The sequence below is a fragment of the Melanerpes formicivorus genome, unplaced genomic scaffold (assembly GCF_026170545.1).
Source record: "Melanerpes formicivorus ecotype bairdi unplaced genomic scaffold, bMelFor1.0.p_v2 SCAF_5, whole genome shotgun sequence".
Classification (NCBI taxonomy): Eukaryota; Metazoa; Chordata; class Aves; order Piciformes; family Picidae; genus Melanerpes; species Melanerpes formicivorus.
In genome coordinates this window covers 19305330-19330534 of record NW_027142357.1, presented here as the reverse complement: position 1 = coordinate 19330534, position 25205 = coordinate 19305330, and the positions used below count along the sequence as shown (strand labels likewise).

The following is a 25205-nucleotide window of genomic DNA, read 5'->3' as shown; positions in this document are numbered from 1 at the left end:
ATCTCAACAAGTTTAATGATTCCTATTCTGATTCACCCCAAAAAACTGTAAGTGTGAATTTAAGCATATTATGTCATAAATTACAAGGCAACAGAGCATCATCTTGAAATACCTGTGGACTCCATCTTCAGAAGACAGACTGACATCTAGTTTCAATAACTCTGAATCAGTTTGGAATATAACTGAGGTGTACAAACTGAAGAGCAAGACCTCAGTACTAAATATTTAAGCAGTACCAATAAATATATTAAAAATAGAGCTAGAGATACTTTTTTCTTTAAAGAAATGCTACATACTGCATTTACAAGTGATCCTATGCATTTCTGGGAGCCAATTCTTTTAAAATTTGAATTGCAAAAACATCTAAGCCAGTGCTACCACAACACATATTATGCATCAAAGAACAGTTACTTACCCTAGAGTAACTGCAGTTCTTTGAGATGTGTTGTCTACAGATTCTCAAGATTTTGGATTCATATGGACAGTAATGCCTGATGCAGCATGCCCTTAATTTTTCCTTTTTTTCCCATAGTTGAAAATATAAGAGGGGATAACTAGAAAGGGGGAAGAAGAGTTAATCATGCTCAATATAGAAGAAGCCAGGCACTGCAGAAAATAGGCAAGGAAAGCAGGTGAACACAGAATTCTGTGACCAGCAGGGTTAAGTATTCCTACATAAAAGAGTATAAGACTGCTGCTAGGGTCAAACAACAGAATTGTCAGCAGTAATTCACAAGGCCAAACTGTTCAATAAGTATTTTTGTTCTGTATTTCAGTAAAAGCCAAATAATGGTCCTATCACTAGATGAGAATGAAAAGCTTTCCACTGGCAGAAAAGTAATGAAGATGAGAAAACAGCTATTGAAATAAACACTTAATAAATCAACGGATTAGGATAATTTTCATTCAATAATTTTAGGAGAAGGCTGAAGAGCTCTCTGCAGTTTTAATGCTGCAAGCCTTTGACCATGTGAATGGTCCAGTGGATTAGAAAAAAAGATACAACTGTATTAATAGTGAAAAAGGGTAAACAAAGACTCAAAGAGGTAGGGAAAGAACCAATATCAGACTAAAATGGGATTATGGGAACAATTAGATTCAGAAACACTTTTTTTTTTTATATATCCATCATGACACCGTTGTTTATGGAATACATTTGAGAGTTCTGAACAGCAAGTGACTTAGGATATAGTAAAGCACATTGATTAATGAAGTACAGAACATACATGGAATACATGGATTTAAAACTGGCATGATGTCTAAATGCAGATTGAGAAGTATCATTTCTGCATGATAAATAATGAGGACATGTCACTGACAATGACTACTTTCCACCTTTTCTCTTAAAAATTTATAACTTCTGAAAAAGTCTTCCACAGGCAGTGGAACTCATCTACAATACAGCCTTATCTTCAAGGGGGCAATCACAACCAGGATCCTGGTGAGCATCCCTAGCATTATGAAAAGACTGCCATTGTCCCTGATAGAAACTTCTGATGCATTTTATGATCCAGATGCACTGACAAGTTAGCTTGAGAGAGCAGAACCAAAGAATGTGATTCTGCCAGAAGGTTCAAAAAGCAAGAAAACTGCACTGAACCTGAAACAATAGACCTAAAGTGCTGAGACTGCAAAAAAAGACTTAAGCAGAGTTTCCAGGCCTCCTTTTTAAGTTGAAGCAGTACTAGAAATAAAATCCCTTGCCTCTCTCATTTCATGGATACTTGCCATACATCCCCACAGGTGTAAGAGTTCTCCTTTTGCTTCAGGAGTACCTTGTAAAAAGGGTATTTGAAAAATGAAAAAGGACTTAATTCCTGAAATTGGGTAATACATACTTTTGTGAACATCCAGATGATATCTGAGCCTAAGGTAACTCAGGCTAACCTCCCTAAGCTTGAGAATCAAAGTTGCATCATAAAACAGAATATTCACTTAAGAGTAACAAGTATGCAACAAAGTTTGAACTCCTCAGCATGGGCTGTAGGAAAATTAGATTGAGTTGTTTAGAAAGAACAGAAAAGCACATGAAATACAGAGAGAGGGAGAATAAGACAAATCAATTTTTTCAAGAATCTGAAGAGAATTCTATTCCATAGTAGTAGATACTGCATTAAAAAAAAAAAAAAAAACAACAACCAAACTTAAAGTTATGCAAACTTTGTTACATTCAAAGTGACATAAATTACTACATGCCGATATAAGAAAGATGGTGAAGCTCATACAAGCATTTAAATTTTACAACATGCAAACTAAATGCCTCAAGTGTAAATAGCCCAAAACAGAAGTTATTTACTTCACATTATTGCATCTGTTCACTCCATGCATTTCATAAAACTTTTTAATAATCAGATCCAATTTCATGATAACATCATGCCTTTCCCTCAAAAGGTTGGCATTGGTATGCCTTAGAAGGAAAACCTGGGTAACTGAGAGTAAAAATGGGAACTTAGAGGAAAAAATGGTGTAATACTGAAAACCACACAAATTTTTTAATGAAGTTCTGGATGCCAGAAGAAAGCTATGCCTTAAGTAGCATTCTGCACTGCTTCACCAGCAGCATTAAAACAATGAAGCAATCGTCCCTGCAATTAAAACTGTAAACACTCCATTTTCAGTTTTGTTTGTTTAGATTGTTTTACCTAACAGATGTTAAACCAGAGCTTCACAAGATAGCAGCAGATCAAAGTTAAGCTGTCACTTTCACAACTATTTACTGCAAAAACTGTCAGCCAATTTTTTGGCCAAATTTAGCTAAATTACTTCAGCATGATATAGAGTTAAGGTTCTGGGAAGAATGGAACGAAGCCCCCACCACAAATAGCCAGCCATTCCCATTCTCTATCAATTGGTATAAGTTGATCAACAGGCATGACTGTAAGCTTCAATAGCAGCAGGCAGATAAGTCCACTAAGTAGCTGTGTATACTGCTGTTAGAGAAGGAGCTGGGAAGAAACACGAATTTCCCTTATCTAAGGAAATAATCCAAAATATGATTCAGCACATTAATAAATTAGCCAAGACACTATTAAAATCAGGTTTTGATTAACACTGTTAAGTCTCCTTTGTCTGGACAACAGCTTTAGGGGAGGAAAAAAAAAATCAGTAATTAAAAATTTCTTTCAAATTAACAAAAATTTACAGGACAAAACCATGAAAAACAAGTTGGCACATTTCAGTACCCTGTATTTTTCCAAAAAGGAATGCTACTTTATATGAAATGTTTGAAGAAGAAATCAATAAACATAGTAAGAATAAACACCTTTCTTAAGCAGGTGTTTTGCTAAAGAGCAAGGAGAATTATGTGCCTAACAGCTCTCTTTGTTACACACAATGTAGTATTCTATTACAAAGTGCCACAAAAGCAGTACACTACTAGACAGCTTTCTCATGTTTAACTTCCTCTTAAGACCAGATGACTGATGCCAGAACACAGGTGACAAAGACATCTCTTTGCCAGTGTTTAACAGACAGATACTATTTAGTATAGATTTCTGGTTTGAAAAGCCACGCTGAAGAAAGTTTCAGCTATGACCAGCCAACACCCTTACCTTCTTCCACTGCTAAGCAATGGTAAGCACAATGAGGAGGAACATGAGCTCTAATAAATATTCTAAGATAAAACAAGCTCACCCAAGACAAATTCAGTGCTATGAAGGTCTCTGCATATGTATGCTCAAACCATACATTTTGGTAAGAGCAGAATCACTGGACATTTTTCCAAAGAAAACTGTACATTTACTGGACAAAGCTATTAACTCTGTATTAGAGTTGTGATTTTCCATTATATAAACCAAATGTGAGACCTAGGTAAAGACATTTTCTCCTATCACACATTGATAGGAACAGAAAAGATGTCCTCTGTTGCTTACCCAGGAAGCAAGGCTTGGAAGAACACCTCTCAGCACAATGGGCTGTAGCTACCAAATTCTAAAACCTAACCCACAGTTTTCACAGCTACACCGCTCACAGAACATTATTTGCACTTCAGATAATTACCAACCATCTCTGACCCAAGACTAGCAACATGGGTTTTTTATTTTTGCCACAGGTAGAAAAGTTTTACTAAATGAAAACAGAAAATACAGCCCAGCTGTATTTATGAAAGGAAGTGTGTCATCCAGGCTAGGAGAAGAAAATACAAGGAGACCCTTCTTATTTTGCTTCGAAGTTTGTTGGTAATCTGCAGAAAAGGGGAATCAGGTAGCCTCTTACTCTGTAGCTTTAACCTCTGTCATGCTGCTGCTCCTTCCAGAGACCTTCCTCTTTCAGTTTAAAACTAAACTGGGTTTCCTCATTTGTGCATCAGAAGAGCAATAATTTTTGATTGCAAATCTTTTCTACATAATTTTGTTAGCTGTTTTAATTGCATATCTATTCTTTGACTGGAAGAAAGGGTACTATACCATCTTGTAAGGAGTTAAGAAGGGCAGGAACATCACTGAAAAAGTATTATCTCAGACAGCTTCGATACAGACAACATACCAGATGCATATGGAAAAGGCAATGAAGGTCAATCTACATGATTCAGTCTGATTCCATTAGTTAGAGCAGTGTCACATTGATCATTACTTTGGAAAAGTGAGTTTCTGCTAACATATAGGAGGGACCAATTAAATTCTCCCCAAATTTAGGGGATGTCAGTTTTAGTACCTTTCAGTCCATTTACTATTCTCAGACAAGTAGGAAAAATGTCACTATAAATCTCCACTTGATCTTTAATATAACCAGGTGTTTATGCCTATTCACTTCAGGCAATAGTTTCTGCTATTCCTCCCCTGCTTCTGACCATTTAATCACATTTCATATATCCCATTTACTGTCTTCTTTTCCATGAAGAATACCTCACAGGAAATTATGCTTAAGGAATGCTTGGTGGAACTCCCTTACATTTTATTATGAACCACCATTAGAATACTCTCAAGGACTGTCAACAAAAAACCTGATTATATGCAGCAGGCAACTTCTTTTTCATCCATTTTTTCTTTTGGCTTCTCTCTCCTTTTCCATCTTTCAAGTTTCTGCTGTTACTCCAAAAGCTGTTACATTAGTTACATGAACCTATACCAAATATAAATCTCAAAAAGACTAAGTTCTCATCCTCCTTGTATTTCATTTCATATTAGCCACAGAGCCCTTTCTCCAAGAGTTAGATTCTGACAAGTGAGTTTAGCTGTATTATCATACAAGATACTTGCTTTCTGTTACCGATATCTATACTTCATATCCTCATAGGTAACAAGGAATCATGGAAACAAACCAAGACTCTGTGGTCACTGGAAATAGAAAATTTAGAAACTGAGATTACGCAGCAGAGCAAATGCTCTGTTGCTGTTGCCTACGAACCAAGGAAGAGCTTATCTAGATTGGAACTTTGCCTTGGGAAGTCCACAATACAGAAGTCACTTCCAATGAAAATGAACTAAAAATTTAGGCATAAAATACAAAACAAGTATGTTTTATTTAAACACTTATGCTTCGGTATCTTAATAAACCAGAGCCTTGGATCACATGATTATAGTAACCCACCAATTTCCAAACTACCCTCCCAGATTACCTCTACTGCTCACCCTGCTCCTCATCACTAGCCTGGGCACAGCCCCTCAATGATGAGATTAAATGACTTTTGATACAGCAAAATGTCTTGAACGCCAGTCATCTTTCTTTAAGGTAGCTATGCCCTGAAATTTAGAATACATTGTATCAAGTTTACCAAAAATAAGCAGGCATGTTTATTTTTTTTCACATTAAGAAACACCTATTTTAAGAAACCAGCCTTTCTTCTCTGCTTACAGGGACAAAGTGCACTGCAAATTTTATCATTCACAATTTCACATTCTGAAACATAATGCAAATACTAGTACAGGAAATTCACATACATTCTTAAGCACAGCCTCAATTTTGGTATTTACATGCTTGTTTTACTTCTGCTTGCACAGGTTTTGTACATCACAGTTACACTGATATTAAATCAGTAGGAAATGAATTGAACAAAAAAGAAGATGAGTAACAGCACCTCAGGGGGTCTGTAAATTTTTTTTTGGCAGGGGGGGAATCTATCAACAAATACACATTTGGGCTTTCTATGAAAACAGTATCTATTCAGAGCTAGGAAGAATAAGGTGTGTTAATGATATTGCTCTCTTAGAGTGGAAGTTATTTTCCCTTTCTCAATTTAGTATGCAGATCTTCGGCATGGCAACACATACAATCACCAATTAACATTGTATTAGAACTGGTTTTGACTATGACCATTGTGGAGTTCCAGAAGCATATACTAGAAGAAGTAGGGACGGACTATGATCTGCATTAATGGTGTGGCAGTTTCAAATAAAAGCTATCATCACTATGTTTAACCCACTGTATTTTGTGGGCTTCTGCAGGAAGACAACAATGTTACAATTATCACCATTTAAACCAATCACATGCAATAATAATAAACAATTTTCTGCAAAAAGAGTGAAATAAATACCTGCAGGACTGCCAGCATTTTCTCCTTGATGCAGCTGAATACCAGCAGAATCTATAGAGTTTACTGTAACTGTCTGTAGATTTGGCAACTGAGCAGTGCTTAGACTAACTGGAGTTGACGTCAACGCCCCACCTGCTGCAACTTGACCAAGCGTGAGAGTCTGCACAGGAGTTAGAGTTATTTGTTGACCAGGTGCATTCTGAATTTGCAAGTTCTGCAAGTTCTGAACTCCTTGAACTTGAAATGTCTGCCAGGTTATCTGCCCAGAAGGGGTCACTGTTTGTGCCTGAATTAAAAAAGTCCCAGGATTCAGCTGCAGTTGAAGATTCTGAAGAGCCTGTTGAGATATACTTTGACTTGCTTGCACACCATGGATTGTCTGTTGCGCAATACCTTGTACAATCTGGCCTTGGCTGGTTGGCTGCTGAGATTCTTGAAGCTGTATGTGTTGTACAATTGGCTGTGCTGTTGAGACCTGAATATTCTGAGCCTGTGTGTCATCAGAAACTGATGTCTGGATGTAATTTCCCTGAAGATCAGAACTATGAACTTGACCACTACTTGTGGTCAAGTTGTTTGCATTTTGTTCCAATATACTCGAACTGTCTATGGTAACAGGCAATTGTGACGAAGATGACGTTGGCACAAATAAGTCATTATCAGTGGCGGTTTCTGTAATTTCAGGAGAAACTTGTTCACCAGTCCTTTCAGAAGTATCTGAACTATCCATGGCCTGTCCAGTATTTATCAAGTGCCCATCAGCATTAATGCCTGCTGTCATGGTTTGAGAACCACTACCAAGTCCCAGAGAATCTAGATCAACACTATTGATGGGTACAAAAGTAATATTTCCTGGCAGTCCAAGTGGGACATTAGCAACCACTTGTGCTTGGCCAGGGAAAGATGAACCACCAATTGCAACTCCCTGAACCTGAACTTGACCAGACTGTGACAAGATATTTTGAATATTAGTTGAAGGTGTTCCAGAGGCAATGATGGTTTGATTAGAGCCAGGAATGATCTGAATTTGCCCAGTTTCTTGATTTATACTGCTATTATCAGAAGAGGCTGCAAAGCCAAGTTGAACCTGCTGACCATCCGCTGTCTGGATCTGGGGTATTACTTGATATTGTACATTAGACACTGTACCATTCGACGAATCTGATCCCGGTGCAACGGAAAAGATCTGTTGATTTTGCAAATTCTGAATAGGAAGGACGTACTGCCCACTTGAAGTTACTGTGGCAGCACCTGGAATCTGTACTATATTACCAGCTTCATCCTTTATAGTGGCAGGAGCTGCAGACAAGACCTCCCATCTATTTGGAGTTCCTGCTAATTGCACAGAAGCCAAATCCCCCGTCTGAATAAAGAGAAAAAAGAAAAGACAAGATTTTAAAAACGGTCATACAGACTATATGCTACAACAGTCATGCAGTTCAGCACCAGAGAAAACTCCAAGTAGTGTAGCCCGTATGAACAACAACTATATTAGCACTATGAAATACAGATTTTACAAGTGAGCTAATGCCTAAGTCAGGATAACCAACCGGTAGGTAATGAGCTGCATGTTGCTTGCAAGCAGGTCAACTGCAGCTCCTGCACCATGGCTATGTCCAGTGACCAGCACAAAGTTATTCTGGTAGAGAGGCTGCTGGGCAATCCAAATCCCTGGCTGTAGGAAGAACAGAGCTGGTAGGGGCTGTTGGAGCTGTCATCATCAGGTTACCCTGTGACCCAGCTACAATCTTTACCTAGCCTAGTACCTAGCTTCCAGAAGCAGCGGAATTGCCATAAAGCCAACATGGCCTGGATCTCCTGGATCTCCACTGTGCTATATATGGTACAGATGCGCACATTGTGACTCCCAGTAGTACAGTGTTAAGAGGTGACCATATTGGTCAGCTCTTCAGCTACAGGTGGAAAGATTGAATAGCCTCAGTTTAAATTGCACATAATACAAAGTCCCAGCTTTTATTTATATGCTTGCCTGAGCTACTGTTTCTCTATGGAAAAAAGCCTCTAAATTAAGGCCTTTCACACTGAAATCACTATTGGATTAGTCATACATATATGTTAGAGGGAAAAAAACAATCATATCTTCATTAAGTTGGAACAATAGAAAAGGTCAGTGTTTCAGAACAGATCCCTGGATTGTTACAGATTAAGGGAAGCCAAGGATGTCTTTGTTTCTTACTCAGTAAAGAAAAGGCAAACTGCCTTTCTTACCTTTCTTTACCAAAGCAATCTTTTTCAGAATGGCGTATTAAGAATTGGATTTAACATCCTGGTATTGTAAATAACCACCAGTCTAAAAAGGATGTAGGTAAGCTTCTCCTTATCCGTTTTACAGCACTACAGTAAACCACTGGACTAACTTAATTTTTTGGCAGTAAGTAGCTTGACTTACAACTCCTTCAGCTCTGTGAAATATTTTTTTTCTTTTTGGCAGAATCTTCAGGACATAGAAAGAAAAGCGCTCGTTTGTCCTTCTGCCCTGATGCTGTGGTCACTCTTGGTAGGGAAGTTACTGGAGCATATCATAGCTTCCTTATTATGCTGCACTCTGAATTCCTTTAAAATAAACCCTGGATAAGCAAAATACAGCACACAGCTTATCCTTTTCTAACATGGCACTGAGACTTAGCCAGCCTAAATTAATCATCGGCTATGCATTCAAGCTGGGACTTTGCTAGTTTCACTTTTGTATTCTATTCTGAGCTGCGAGGCTACATGAATAAGAAAAATACTCTGAGTACTTACTGAATAAAACAGAATGCTAGCCTTCCTTTGTCTTCAGGTAGTTTATTAGTAACACAAGTTTATTAGAACAAAACAAGATTGTTAGAACAAAAATTAATTTCATGACCGTGATGCTTCATGGATCAGAAAGAGAAAACAAGCTATCATAATCCCATTTTATTATTCTCCTCTCCAGTGATTAGCCCTTCATTTGAAGAACATTCTTCATTCCTTTAGTCTTTCAATCTTAGAATTTATGAGACTAGAAAAAAAAAAGCAATATTCCATACCACACTGTCTCACCTAGAAAAAGGCAAAAATTTCCATTTTCCTCTCCTACTGCGTTAGCTTTATGTTCTTGTGTTTAGTATTGTTTACTGGCTGTTGAAATGGTGCCAAGAAAGTTTACTACTACTCAATTCACTGGTATATAAATACTTATTAACTGAAGTATCAACATATCCGTAAGACTCACAGGTAAGCATCAGTCAAAAATACCAAAAGCAAAAATGTGATTGTTACATATTTAATGTGTGTCATTATAAAATAAATGAGTAACAGAATGTGGTGATACCATGTTAGAACAGCAGAAAAAGAAAAAGCAATGGGAACTATTACAAGTTGGAAATTTCTCACTGATTTAAGACCATGTACAAGCAAATGTTGAATGTTTAGGCTGTAACTCGACTGACCTAATACACAATAGTATGTCTATGTCTACTCGTAACATACAAGTATCCTCCACAGAAATAGTTCAAAGGGAATTTGCTTCCTTCATGGTATGGAAATGATCCATACTATTCTTCTCACCAAACATATGTTGATTTCCATGGTGATTCAATGGTCTTTGCCCTTTTCATGTTGGCCACACACCTCTCCTCATCTTTTCATGGTCTAGCGAAATCTTCCCTCAAATCCTGCTCTGTAAGGGTTTTAGCTCAAGAGCACCATTGTTTTAGTAGATGCATATGTCATGTCAGTCCATGGAGAAGTTCAGGATAGCCATGCACATGGATATGAAGACATTGCTACACATGGTACGTGAAATGCCTGTTATTCACATGTTGCTCTTACAGCTGGCTATATCAGACATTACCAGATGAATCATGAGGAGGGTGGGGCTAAGAAAGGGTAAGGTTTTCAAGAAGCTATCTAGCAGCTATCAAAATTACTAGTATTAAAGTATGAAAAACCCTTTACCATAGTAAAGAGTACTGGAGGGTGATCTCTAACCTCAACTGGACATCAACCTGTCATAACAAACCTGACTGTTAGACCCTTTCTCAAAGTCTGCTGAGATATTGTAACATTTCTTAGACTACTAAAAAGAGTAGTAACTTTTCACTGCATTCTCAAGCAATTAAGCATTGTTGTAGTAACTCAAATTCTACCACTTATCCATTAGCAGCAACCTCCACTTGATTATTAATCTTTACAGCACAGTACTAACAGATCAGTTTGTCAGTCATCCATGAAAAGTACCTCGAGGGTAGAGATAAAGCAACAGTTCTTTTCCTTATCAACTGATATTCAGACAGCAGCTACTTAAAAGCTGCTCCTTTAAGAGACAGATGAACAGCTGTAATCCAAAGGCTCTGTGTCAAGAGGAAGGGACAAAGTTCTGAGGAAAGTTTAGCATTAGTACTACTCAGCCATGAAGGAGAGAACAGGAAGCAATGTGAAGTTCACTGGAAACAGCCTCAGAGAACAAGAGACAGGAAAAGTGCAAAGAGTAGTTGGCACAAGGTATGGGAAAAATTAAAATCAAATTTTATGTCCACATAAAGAAAGGTCTAGTACCACTGAAGAGTGGAAGCAACAACTGACATTCAGCCTTTTGATTCTTTAACAAGCCTTGTATAATTTCCAGGGCATAAAATAAAGAGATCTCTCTGAGCAAAAATCCTCATCCATGAAGAATGAGGGGTCATAATAAATAAAAATCTAGCAATTGTCTTGTTCAATTTGTTTGGAGAAAATTAAAGAAACATTAAGTAAAAAAAAACCAAACTAACCACATACAGATGATAAAATACCTTTGAAAAGTAATGTAAACCTTGTTGAGGGATAAGACTTGGATTGAAAAAAAAAAACCATCCATTACCAAAGTAAAACTGGAAAGGGGAGAAACATCCCTCTAAGATCTGGTATATGTTGTCTGTACCTGTATTTCAGCAAGTCAAATGTGATCAACTGGACACTAATGCCACTCACCATGGGTATTTTATCACTAAAAAACTGCCAAATAGACTATCTGTGCCAGTCTGTTGTGGACTGCTTTTTGCTGCACTTTACAGAAAGTCACTTTTGCTGCATTTAGTCCTGGAGCAGAAGCATCAGCAAAATGAGCAGAGGTAGACAGATAATGAGTCACGAGCTCCTAAACATTTAAACTCACATACCTAATGAGGAAGATTGGCCACTGCCTCAACCAAATTGCTGTTTTATGAAAGAGTTAAGACTCTAATGCATGAGTTTAATACCATATGTTTACCAAGCTACAGTAAACTACCTGTGCATTCTTAGGTCATTACAAATAAAAGATAAAATGCACTTACTTCAACTCTTTCATTAAGGTATGACCTAATACATTCTATCTTGTACTTGCCGTAGGTTAAAAACACATTCCACATCAGTCACTGTGGTTCAACCGACACAAAGTTGCTTCTTAGGACAAATTACTTCTGTTGCATGTCTCAGTCCTCTCTCAAGGAAGGCACTCAATTCAGAGAAATAAAAATGCCCAAATCAAAAGTTCAGAGAATCAAAGAATGTTTCAGGGGAAAAGAATTATCTAGGGCTGCTTAAAATGTTACTGTAAAAGACAACTCCAATCTGGTAAAACATAACTAAAATTTCATTTACAGAACATCTTTTTGGCTGAGACAAATTAGACCCAAAACTTAAACTGCAGTATTAAGGAATGAGACACGTATATTAATCTCTATATAACTGTATGCCAAACTAGAATTTTGCATCGATGTTTGTGTGAGATGGTTCCTTATCCTCATGTCTTTAACTTCAGCACTGAACGCTCTACCAAGTCATCAAGAAGGGCAAGAAGAGGACCTGGGGCCAGTCAGCCTCAACTTGATGTTTGGGAAGGCAATGGAGAAACTAACTTTGGGGGGGAAAGAAAAAAAAACAAAAAAAAGGTGGGGGGGGAAGAAAAAAGAAGGTGATCAGAAGTAATCAGCCTAGATTTAGGAAGGAAAAATTATGCTTATTTAACCTCTGGTGATGAGAATAATGGCTTGGTAAATGGGGTTAGGCAGGGGATATTATTTATCACTACTTTAGTCAGGCTTTTGACTCTGTCCTCCATAATTTAAGAAAAAGGTTTCTCTTACCATTCTATGAAATCACAGTATCACAGTACCACTAAGGTTGGAAGAGACCTCAAAGATCGAGTCCAACCTGCCACCACAGACCTCATGACTAGACCATGGCACCAAGCGCCACGTCCAATCCCCTCTTGAACACCCCCAGGGATGGTGACTTCACCACCTGCCTGGGCAGCACATTCCAATGACGAATGACTCTCTCAGTGAAGAACTTTCTCCTCACCTCGAGTCTAAACTTCCCCTGGCAAATCTTATATTTCTTAATGTTTAAGTACCAGAGAGAGAACTTTCTGGTTTATGCTGGTTTTAAATACAGAAATGTATTTTCTTGCTTTCTCTAAAACTGTAAAGCACCTGTAAAAGAATTTCTGCACTAGAATAGAAAGACCAGACCAGACCAGGTTGGAAGAGACCTTCAAGATCATCGCGTCCAACCTATCATCCAACACCACCCAACCAACTAAACCATGCAACCAAGCACCCTGTCAAGTCTCCTCCTGAACACCTCCAGTGACAGTGACTCCACCACCTCCCTGGGCAGCCCATTCCAATGGACAATCACTCCCTCTATGTACAATTTCTTCCTAACATCCAGCCTCAACCTCCCCTGGCACAGCCTGAGACTGTGTCCTCTTGTTCTGGTGCTGGTTGCCTGGGAGAAGAGACCAGCCCCTGCCTGTCTACAACCTCCCTTCAGGTAGTTGTAGAGAGCAATAAGGTCTCCCCTGAGCTTCCTCTTCTCCAGGCTAAGCAACCCCAGCTCCCTCAGTCTCTCCTCATAGGGCTTGTGTTCCAAACCCCTCACCAACTTCGTTGCCCTTCTCTGGACTCGTTCCAGCAAGTCAACATCCTTCCTAAACTAAGGGGCCCAGAACTGGACACAGTACTCGAGGTGTGGCCTAACCAGTGCAGTGTACAGGGGCAGAATGACCTCCCTGCTCCTGCTGGCCACACTGCTCCTGATGCAGGCTAGGATGCCATTGGCCCTCTTGGCTGCCTGGGCACACTGCAGGCTCATGTTCAGCCTACCATCGACCAGTACCCCCAGGTTCCTCTCTGCCTGGCTGCTCTCCAGCCACTCTGCCCCCAGCCTGTAGCACTGCATGGGGTTGCTGTGGCTGCTGTGCAGAACTTGGCACTTGGATGTGTTAAATCTCATGCTGTTGGATTCTACCCATCTGTCCAGCCTGTTGAGGTCCTTCTGCAAAGCCCTTCTACCCTCCAGGAGATCACTGATCTGCACTAGGAAGATATAATTGGAATTCCAAATGCAAAAAACATTTTAAAAGGTGAGCTTCTGGACAGCAGCAGAGGAAATATACTATTAGGTACTTCATCCTACCTGAAATCTCTCATTTTGCCAAAATGTGAAACAGAAAAAAGAAAGACAATCCCAGGCAGACTTTTATGTGGTGGCTGGACACATTCTGGTGTATCTGTCAATGTCCAGAAACTTAACATCAGGAAGCTGTGTTATCATCCATAAAGGGAAAAAAAATGGGTGTCAGATGGGTTCCTCAAAACCATCATATAGACCAGGGAACTGAGATGTATAGATAACTCTGACACATGGCATTCATTCACATTTGTGCTTAATGGAAAATGTAAAATTGGAACCATCTTCACATTCCTTTATCTTATTAGCACTATTACTATTTCCACCTAACCTGAGATAAAGAGAGTTGCATCTCAGATGGCTGAAGTAATGTTCTGAGGCATAAACAAACTGGAATTCCAGATTTTCCTTAAGTTTTGTGAAGCATTAATACCTAATTGTAAAGCTCAAGATATGCCAATGCAGGCCTTACAACATTCCAAACTTTACTTGTAAATGATAGAAATGCTTTGTCTTAAGAAGAGAAATGATACCCCTCCTCCCCACACTGCTAATTATTAACCTCTCCAAATATTTTCCACATATGTTTGGTAAGCAGCAACACAAATAAATCATTCCCTCTTTTTTAAAATACTTTTTCTTTCTTTTTTTCCCCTTCCTTTCTCTTGCCCTGTTTTTTTTAAGTCTAAAGAATCAGTCCAGTCTGCAGTGCACTAGATGCAACTACATACCACAATTGGGGCAGTCACCTCTGACAGCTCCCATTCTTTGGCAGCTGTCAGAGCCAACAGTTTTCGCAGCCACCCTGCCATTTTTCTCAATTCACCTGCCTTCCAGTCCTCCTACCCCACACTCCCATCAGTCTTGCACTGTATCCCAGTCATGCCCAGCACAACCATAAGAACAGCCCTTCAGAGCATGATAGTTCAAGAGTGTCTGTAGCCTTGCATTGCTATGAAGTAAGACAACATGAACATCTGGTAATCATCTCAACTTCATAGCTTTTTGAATAATCATCTGATCACATGATAACCACACAGATGACCATCAAGACATTGTTGGACCTAAATGTTAGAATCTGTTTCTTTTGTTTTCTCTACTTTGCAAGGCTCTGCCACATTCTGTTTTGCTTCTCCTTTTCACTTAATGTTAAAATCTTTGCATATGTTTAAACTGGGAAGAAATAAGAGTATTTACAACCAAATTTAAAAGAATCCTAAATATGGAAGTTTAAAGTAGAATTATTAGTCAATGATAAACAGTGGAAAAAGTCTGAAACTTCTCAGACTTTAAATTCCCAAGAGAGGAAAATACATTCAGAGATGTCATTCTAGGTCAGGCAGTAGCACATACCATCCCAGCAAGGCTTTCACACACATCAGTAGGCAGCGATATTCAAGGCAGTTTCCATTGCAAGTGTTTGAACCTACCATGGATGCAGCAGTATGGCAACCAAGGAACAGCCACAAACAAGGCAAGCCACAAACTCAAGGACACCTACCCTAAAACTAAATACTAGCAGGCAGAACACAAAGCACTGGTATTGGATGATCGTAGACAGAATAAATCATGGGGTCAACACCTAAGCTGACAAACTGCAGTCTCCATTGACACACAAAGATGAGATCAGCAGTAATGGCTGCTAGCAACTTGTCATCCAAAAGTAAATATAACTCTAACCAGAATCCTGGGCCAAGCAGAAAACTTTGTGGACTATAGACAGCCTGTTCAGTTCATTGACAGGATGGAAAGGAGAAGAGGGTGGAGTTTAATTCTGTCCACTTGCTTTCCAGAGGAAGCATTTGCCGCTTTCTTCAGTCTATTTCTACACTAATCCTTTCAGTGGCATAAAAGTAGCATCCACTCAAACAACAAACTTGGATTCAGACACCAACATAGAATCTCAGAATAATTTCAGATACAAAGGACCTCTGAAGGTCATTTGCTCCAACCCCTGGGCTCAATGCAGGACCAAATAGATCGCAGCAAACACAATAACATTTGCTCATGCTCTTTCCCTAATCCCAGACATGCAATATTCCATGCTCCTTTGGGAGCTTGGTTGTTGCTACTGCTTTTAAATCATACTACTGGTCTCTTGGGGAGCAGCTGCAGCATACTATTTCAGCCAGGAAAGCAGCATGCAGTCTGGCTGGCCTTGTATACTGGCTCCAGCCTTGCCAATTCCTACCAAGCAAATGTGAGTAAACCATTAACAACCTAACGCACAAAACACTGCACAACTAACTTGATATATGCAGGCTCTTCAAACACTTCTAAAGGAAAACTCCTAGTTTAACTTCTAGTATCCATTTATATGGCTTGAGAGTTCTACAGACATTCAGCAGTCAGGACTGCATTCTGAATATAGAAGACGGGGCAAAGGGCTGCCTCCCCATTGCTACATTAGGCACCATTACCCATACACTGATATCATATCATTTCATCTATGCTCCTGGGAAAGCGATCAGCATAACAAACATGAGGAAGACAACATATCTATGTCCGTGTATACAGATTTAATTTTCCATATGAGTTATGAGGTGCCTACAACTTAAGCCTTTTAAGCTCCTCCCTCCTTCTTCTACCCGCCAATAAGCTACACTCAGGAGACCAGAAAAAAAAAGTCTTTATTGTAATAAAATCCCGTTCATGCATTCTGTTTTTCACAAGGAATACATTTCAGGGACTTTACTCCCTCCCCTGTCTTTATTAAGGTCATCTTAATTAACTCGAGTGTCTCGTTTGGCTGCTGTAGGTATCTCCTCCAATTTATTTTTAGTTTCCACCCAAAATATTCTGAATCATTCAAGCACTGTGTTGTAGGAGTATAAAATTACCAGAATGCTATAACCTAACTCACAGCAGTATGTAGGAGGCGCATATCTGCATATATGAAAAATAGTGAGTTTATATGCATATTCAGTTTTAACTAAGACTTTGGCTTCTCTTGAATTGCTTGTACCTTGCCCTGAAAAACCCCTTATACATAAACACAACAACAGAATAACTTAACAGAAATAAAGAAGTATTATTTTTCAAAACTGCTTTGTCTATTGTGAAATATCAGGAACCACCTGTCCTGTACCCAGATTCTAGTACCCCACCAGACCTTGCACTGCTCATGCAAAGCAGTCAATCCACCCTCAAGAGGCACAACTCCAGCTTTAAAATCAGATAAATCTTAAGGTGGATATAGGAAAACAAGGTATCATTTAAGCATTATTTATTTTTCAATACGTATGTTGGTGCAAGTGACAGCTCCAACATTCTACTTTTCAGAACTGTATGTGCCTAGTATTATGAAACAAATCTTAGAGGTATCAGGCACTTAACATCTAGGAAAGATTTTTTTAAAGCACACTATTTAAGAAAATAAACAGGTTCAGGGGGTCAGAATCTTAATGCATTTTCAAGCTCTGTCATTGCTTTAAAACCTGCTGCTTGACCTCGGAAACTTCAGCTTCCCTTTATGTAAAGTAAGCTGAAATGTACAGATGTATTTTAAAGTTTAGCACTTGAGTATTTAGTAAACTTCACATTATCATTAACATTTTGATATTTGTTAAAAGCCTGACAAAGCCATAGCACAATGTTTTGTGGGTTTTCTTCCTATTTACAGGATCCTAAAAACATACAAGGCTGTTGTGTACAGCAAGTTTTTAAAAAAACAGAGTTCCTTAAAATCAAAGAAAGGGTTTTTTTGCTTGTTTTAAAACTTGTTCTGTAAAAAGACAAAGTCAAAAAAAATTTGAGAGGTTTTATAAACCATTCCCCAAGGACTAAGGCCAAAAAGACTTCACCATATCATTTTTAAATATATTTTGAAACTCCCTTTTAATATAGCAGTATTTTTAGACAACAATTATTTAGAAATGCACCATTTCTTTTAACTTTATGGGTGTATATCAACAAGGTAAGTTTAGCTACACCAATTAAAAATGCAGTTTCTATTAGGCTTTTGTTACAGAGATGCTAAACTATCTTCAACAAGAATACGTTTCTAGTCTGCAAGACCCATCTCATCACACAAGGTTCCAAGGTCACGAAGGCTGCTTTCAGAGCTGACAGTGCATTAAAGATAAGGACAGAAATTCGGTTTGGAATATGAGGGACTGCATGATAACTGCACCTATAAAAAACAGCGTCGATACAGGAAGCAGCTTCCCACCACCACGTTCACTTCTAAACAGCCATTTTACTTCTAACTACATCTTTCCCTTACAGCCAGCCTTCATTTTGTATTCCTGCCTGGGTGCGCGGTTGCAGGCTGACAGCTCAGGAGAGGATACTGGGGGTGCGCTCAGGTGGAGGTGAGATGCCTCCCAGTCTTGCCGGGTGCCAAGCAAGCCGTTCCGGTGCCAAGGCTGGGGGAGGAAGGTTTCCCGCCTCCCCCCATTTTTGAAAGTAAATGAAGGCGCTGCTCGCAATGGCGGGGGAGGGGGGAACTAGGCTCCCTCCTCCTCCCGGGAGCCCGGCTCCTCCTGGAGAGGCAGGGGAGCCCGGGGACCCCTCTCCTGGCAGGTCGGCCCTGCTATCGTCCCTCCCCCCGGGCGGGCAGTGCCGTGTGTCCCGTCCCTCCCCCCGGGCGGGCGGGCTGGCTGGCTGTGCTGTCTCTCCCCCCGGCAGGCCGTGCGAGAGCGGCGGGGCGGGCACTCACCGCTCCGGCAGAGTGAGAGGCAGCGGCGGCGGCGGCCTCATCCTCCTCCGGCGACGGCGGGCCGATCTTGCTGCAGGTGGCCGCCAGCAGAGCGAGCGGTGACGGCTGAGCGTCCTACCCACAATGGGCGGGTTCAGGGAGAGAAAGTGGGTGGCGGTTAGTGCGGGACAGCGACCGGGCTCCTCGCAGACGCGCACACAGGAAGCGGCGGCGGCGGCACCGGCTCCCGCACCCGCTCACAACGTGTCACCCGGGGGAGGGGGGGAAAAGGCCCGGTCGGGCCTGCGCTTACCTGGGAGGCGGCCGCCCCAGCGGAGGCCGAGGCGGCGCCGTTGCCGTGCTGGAGATACTCGCTGTGGCTGCTGCTGTCCACGTCTAAGGCAGCCATTTCCTCTTGTTTCACGGGCTTCTCGGGAGCTGCGGGCACAGCGGGGAGGGGGAGGGGAGAGTCACTGACGGGAGCGATCACCCCCCTCCCTCTCCCTCCCTCCCTCTCCCCCCCCCCTAACCCCGGCGCTCCCCCCCGCCCTCCCGCACGGAGCCCTCCTCCTCCTCCTCCTCCTCCTCCCCGTGCTGCTGCCCCTGCCCCTCTTCTCCCTCCTCCCCCTGCTCCTCCTGCTGCTGCTCTCAGTGCCGCTCTCGCCTCGCTCGCACACGGACGCTCCGAGGCCGGAGCGGGGAAGCGCAGGGCCGGAGCAGGAGCAGGGAGCCCCGCGGGGCAGCTCGGTCGGTGCGTACGTACCGGTCATGGTGTGAGTGCGAGCGGCCGGCTGGCTGGCTGGGCGGGAGGCAAGCAGGCAGGCTGGCTGGCTCGCACACAGGCCCTGTTGGCTGGGGCTAGGCGGCTGCCGCCGGGGACATGCTTATTGTGCTCACGGGCTGAAGCGGCGGCGGCGGCCCGAGCCTACTCCGGGGTTTTTTTTCCTATTTTGATTGACGGTGCGGGAAAGCCGAAAGGTGGGGCTTGCAGCGGGAGAGGGGGCCCGGCCGACACCGCCGCCCGCCTGCTAGCCCGGAACTCCCGCCTACGCTCGTGCGTTCATTGGTTGCGCGGAAGCGCTGCCGCTGCTCGCACTGGCTACCCGGCCTGCCAGTCAGCCGCCAAGGGCGGGGTGGGGGGGGCGCCCCATGCCGAGGCGGCTTCCTGTTTGCCAGGGCTTGTGCGAGGAACAATGAGCGGGACCCGCCGAGAGCCCGCGGCCTGTCCCGGCTCGGGCCTGCGCGGCCCCCGCGCCGCGGGGAGGTGGCTCCACCGCCGTGCTCTCCTGCTGCCGCACTCCGTCGACGCGGCCCGCGAGGCCTGGCGGCTCGCCCGCGTCGCAGGGGTCAGCGCAGAGGCACAGCTGCGCGGCGGTGGCGCTCGCCTCCCTCCCTCCCCGCCATGTCCCCTGCCGCGCAGACGGCGGGGTGTGCGTGTGCCTCGGAGGCGGCGGGCTGGAACCGAGCTCGTTCGAAATCAAGCTGAGGGAGGTGTCACTGGCGGCTGGCAACAGCCACTGCTCCGGACGGCGGCCGAGCGGCACCCGGCCAGCTGTCACTGATGCGCTTTGTACCCGCTGGCGCTAAGATGTCGGCGCGCTGGCCCCAAGGGAGCCGGCTCGCCTGGGCAGGCCCTGCCTCGCGGCAGCCTTACACCACCCCGGGGTGCTGGAGCTCGTGGGGCAGGCCGCCCTCTCCTGTGAGACCGTGGATCCCGGTCAGCGCCGGCCTCTGGACGGCGGTGGTGCGGCCCCAGGAGCCACACCTCAATGGCCGACTCCGTGGGCTGTTGCATAAGCGTTTTGGCCGGCGCCGGCTCGCACCTGGGTGACCCGGGCGCGCTAAATCGAAAAAGCTCTTTTGCCTATTCTGTAAAATAAAGCCCATTGAGGATAAGGCCACCACTAAGATTTTAGCATGACGCATCCTTCCAACAGTAGTGTCAACAGAAACAGCATGCTGTGCTCTAATCTGGGGAGCCAAACCGCAGCAGAAATCAAGCATTTATGCCAGCAGGTTTTACTTTAGTCATGTTAAGGGAAATCACTATGCTTGCACTTACCGTCCATGTCACCTTACACAACACAAAGGAAACTGGGAGCTCTTGGATTGATAAACTAAGGCACAAATTATGTTTAAAGTGTTACGTAAGCTTAGGATGATAAGAAATGAGTATCAGTGGGGCCTGTTTTATGTGCTAAACGATACAGCTTTTGAAGGGTTCCTGTAAAGGGGAAAACTTAGCTTTCCTTGTATCCAAATGATGCGCAGTGTGATAGGGCAGTGCACAGGCCAGAACAGTGATGTCAACGGGGGTAAACTCCCCATATGAATTAATATTTTTTGTTTTACCTTTCATGTGCTGTTTCAGGGAGGGTTTAAAAAGCATTGGACTGAGAAACCTGGTTTCCTGTTAAAATATTTACTATAGTTGTCACTGAGAATTGTCTAGGCAATAGAGTAAGCATCATCTCCTATGTTCGTAGTTGTGTTGAGCTTTGGAAGTCAGGCTACCCAGCTAAACCCGTGGAGAAGTTAGTAACTAGGAAATCCAGAAATAGGGTCAGGATTTTCAGCATCCTTTCTGAGCAGAATGAATATACAGTGCTTTTTAATGAGTCCAACACTATGACCTTGTAGTAACTGCCCAGGCTTAGTGTAGAAACTGATACAGAAGAGAAGTAAAACTTTATTTAGAAAATGTGAATTTAATACCAGAAAGTTATGAGAGAGTAAGACTGCAGTATCTTCTCTGTCAGTGAAAGACTGCCCTTACTGCGTGGTGTGTAGTCTTTATTTTAAGCCCATTTACTTTGTCAGCACATGAACAGTGCCTTCAGGTGACTTTTAATAGTAAGTTGTAAATTAAAGCTAAAGCTGTTCATCATAATTCCTTTTTTTTTTCCAGAGTAGTTAAAAAAACAACAACAAACAACCATAAGCCCCATTTCTGTTTTTAAAATGTTAATACTTGTTTACATAGTTTCTTGTCATTCTACTTTAGAACCAGTTGCTGGCATGTTAAATAACATGGCAATAAAGGAGAAGATTATTTTGTTATATTTATTTTACTATTGAAAGATTCTGAAAAACAAAAGCTGTAATTAGGAACAAAAGTCATATATATATTTTGGCATAATAATATCAGAAATTATTTTTAGCCAGTAAAAGCTAAAATACACAACCTTCAAAAATGAGTCTGTGTATATACATAATCAAATTTTTTGGACAAAACAAAACCACAAGATTATGTTCTCCACAAGTCTCCTGAAGTATCTAAAAAACTACAGCTGGTATAAAGGCTTCAATTTGTTTTGCAGTATCAGAAATTGCTAGTGAAATCCATGTCATCCTTGAACCAGAACTGTTACAGGTGAACTTAAGACTTCCAGTTACCTAGAAGATGGTTCATGTTGAGATTAGTGTGTGAGAAAAGTAATTAATGTGCTGGGAAGGTGGGAATTACATTGAAAAAATGGCCCTTGCTGATTAGCAGGGTATTGCCAAACATCATCAGTGGAACTTAGCTTTAGGAAGAGTATGTTTGAGATTCAAACTATGAAAGGTGGTCTTCTATAACTGGATGTCGAGGGTGCATTATGTGTATGGATGTGATTGCAGGCTTGAGACCTAGCTGCAGTGCTTTGGGACAGAATGATTTGAAATGTCATTATTAAACAGCTTTTCAGTGCAATAAAACTTGGATGTAAATAGGCTTCACAACACTAGCTGACCAACTTTTTTCTAGTCAAGTACCTAAAATGATCTGGACACTGGTAATACTAAATTAGAAAAGAAGCAAACCATAATAGAATCATGAATAGACTATTAAAACATATACTACTAAAAATAAGATAAATTACAACAGAGTTGCAAAAAAGGTATGCTATTATTAGAAAGAGGTAAAGAAGAGACTTACTCAGAAATGTCACATAGAAACTGATTGGTAATAATAAAGTGTGGCAGTTTGTACCACTCCCCAGTGGTACACAAAAAGCTAAAAAATTCAAGGAAAAGAAGGAAATGAGAACAAACATTATTTGTAGCTTTTTACTTATGAGTATATCAGAATCAAGACACTTACTAGAAAAATCCTGGGTGTATCAGGGACATCATTGTGTCCATACTGGATGGAAGTTCTGTCTGGTAGGTGGTGGTCTTTCTACTGAGTTCGCACCGTGCCGATTTCCCCACAGAGATTGAGCTCCATGCCCAATTAGAAGAGCCATTGTTTCTGCTTTCTTAAGATTACCCACCAGATGTACTGTATCAGCATGTGATCTGAATAAACTAACCATGACCAGTTCATTATTGAAGAGCCTTGCCTCTTTGAGCCCTTGACACCTGCTTCTGGGCTGCTTGTGGTAAACTGCAGGTCCTGGGATGAATTCTTAATCCATTTGCTGAAAATGGTGTCTTGTAGTTTGAGCCATGTAGATACAGAGAAAACATCACCAATCTAAGAATACCTCTTCCAGCCACCAAGATACAGCTTTTTTCAGAGCCGAGATGCACCCTTTGCAGTAAGTAGCAGTAGAGTTCAGGAGAGGGAGTGATGTGTACCAGCCTGTGTTGAAACTTCAGAGAAGGTTTTGAGAGCTCAAGTGAGGTGCAAATTGGAAGGAATACTAAAACTTGGTGTCTAGCCCCTAGTTCAGTTGTAAGCTCAATGCTGCATTTGGCCACTGTAACTTACATCTCATTGGTTTAAGTCTTGGAGCTCAGTCTCTGTGGGGATATCAATTCAGTATAAATTGAGAAGTATACCACCTAACAACTTCCATCCAGTACAGTGCCTGTTACATCTTTTCTGTCAATATACTCCTTTGAAATTTCTGAGTTATGACATATTATTTCTGTCTTTAGTATTTCCTTCTATTGGTGACCCTGCCTTTATTTAGAGAAACGTATTATTTGAGGGTTGTTGGTATGTTGTCCAGTTCAGTTGTGACATCCGTGTTACTCTGTTCCTCTGTGAAGTGGTGTTTTTGCCATGCCGAAGCCAAGAATGTGGCTGGACAAGACAAGCAGGAGTGCTTGCTGCTGCGGTGTGTTCTGTAGCACCAGGAAGACGCAGATTCTGGTTGTTTTAATTTTAAAAGCTGGGTTTAAAATTACAGTGAAGAATTAGTAGGGATTTGATTGAACAAGCTACCTTAAAACACAGCCTTTCCTGAAGGGACAACAAGCAGAATTATCTGTAAATCTCATGCCTGGAAAAGTAACTAGAACACAAAAGCCAACAATTCAGGAGACACCCTTGTGAATTTGAGGTACCTTCTTTTACTTTAATCATCTATTTAAAATTTCAGTGTGCCCTGGAGGACTGTACATTTTGGTTTCTAACGGCCAAATGTTTATTCGGTACTACAAAACCCAAGATAACTACAAGGTTTTGCATCAGATCTATTAAACTTACTAGAATGCAACTTCATTCTGAATGTAGTCCTTCTTTTCCAATTTATTTAAGTCTTAGGAAACAAGAAAAGGAATCTAGTCACTAGTCTAGACATCACACTCTTAATTTCTGCATCACATATGGGTTCATTTGCTCAAGAATACTGGGGAGGTCTTTACATAGGGCCGCAGGCAGGACTGACAGGTGATTGACTTGTGAAGTTTCTTGAGTCAGCACATAGTAGTTGGAGATAGTTGCATGACTTGATTTCATCTCTTCAGAAATTAAGAGAGAAATTAAGCCTTGCCTGGTGTAAAATCAAGGAAGCAGCAGTGGTCAGACTAAAATGTTGGCTGGCATCATGTCATCATCTCCCATAAAGCACTTCCCTATGCTGGGGTGAGTGGGTATGAGAGCACAAAGTTTGCAAGGCGGGAGCAGGCTTGAGCAGTAGGTGTGGTTTGACCGGAAGAAGCTGAGCCAACCTAATAGCTTGTTGACTTTGCTATAATTTAATCAACTTGCACAACTACCAGAAAACAATCCCTGCAAAAATACTGTTCCCCACATTGCAAGCTAAATGGAGTCAAACTAGACACAGTAGGGGACAGGGCTTCATGCATTGAAGAGGCAAGACTCCCTTCAGCATCAGCAAATAGATTAATTCAGGGTGTCAAGCTTGCTAAGCTGCAGAGGAACTTGCTTTTGGCTGTGTTTGTGTAAAGTGCCTGTTGGTAGCCTGCGATTCTGGGTCTCTAGAGGAGCACGAACAGTACTTCGGAGCATCTGAATTACCAAGGCATTTGTATAGTTTTGTACATTTGTACATGTGATGGTATCCACATATAAGACAAGTAAGACTTACTAAATTGGATTTTAAAAGAGCAATTTTTCTGCTTTAAATGGGAAGGCAATTCTGGAAAACTGGTGTCTGCCTGAATCAACTCCATTAAAGAGAGATCAAAGAAATTTGTGGTACCTGGATCCAGCGGTTAGCAGGAGGGATACTTGATTCCACTGATCTGCTTACATCCAGTGGAAGCCGGGATCACAAAAGACCTAGCATACTAATGGACAGCACAGCATTCACAGCAAGAACATGCCAGTTCCATGCACTTTCTGCCCTTGTCTGCCTGGTCTGCAACATGCAATACAGTCAGAGGAAACAACCTGTGAATAAGTAGCCTAGTAACCCAGTCAGTGCACAAATCTAAAGGCTTGTAACGCTTTACTAACACAGATGACAGATCTTGAAAGAACGGAGATGACACAAA

At 41.7% G+C, this 25205-nt stretch overlaps 1 protein-coding gene and 1 long non-coding RNA gene across 3 annotated transcripts in view; one reads left to right on the top strand and one right to left on the bottom strand.

Moving 5' to 3' along the window:
- Positions 1 to 19571, bottom strand: part of SP3 (Sp3 transcription factor) — a 35687-nt gene extending 16116 nt beyond the window's left edge. Inside the window, exons 1-4 of one of the 2 annotated variants that reach the window (XM_068138553.1) lie at positions 19297 to 19571; positions 18847 to 18971; positions 18555 to 18668; positions 6473 to 7835 (exon numbers count right to left, since the gene is read on the bottom strand). In XM_068138553.1, the coding sequence (XP_067994654.1) occupies positions 6473 to 7835; positions 18555 to 18668; positions 18847 to 18971; positions 19297 to 19303 (1609 nt within the window). In that variant the 5' untranslated portion in view covers positions 19304 to 19571. Of the gene's footprint in view, positions 1 to 6472; positions 7836 to 10024; positions 10061 to 18554; positions 18669 to 18846; positions 18972 to 19296 lie in introns of those variants that run through there. The other variant, XM_068138554.1, reaches the window with a different exon arrangement.
- The window catches only part of LOC137441285 (uncharacterized), a 59482-nt gene continuing 53428 nt past the window's right edge, over positions 19152 to 25205 (top strand). Inside the window, exon 1 of the long non-coding RNA XR_010987365.1 lies at positions 19152 to 19284. This is a non-coding gene — a long non-coding RNA (uncharacterized lncRNA). The remainder of the gene's footprint in view (positions 19285 to 25205) is intronic.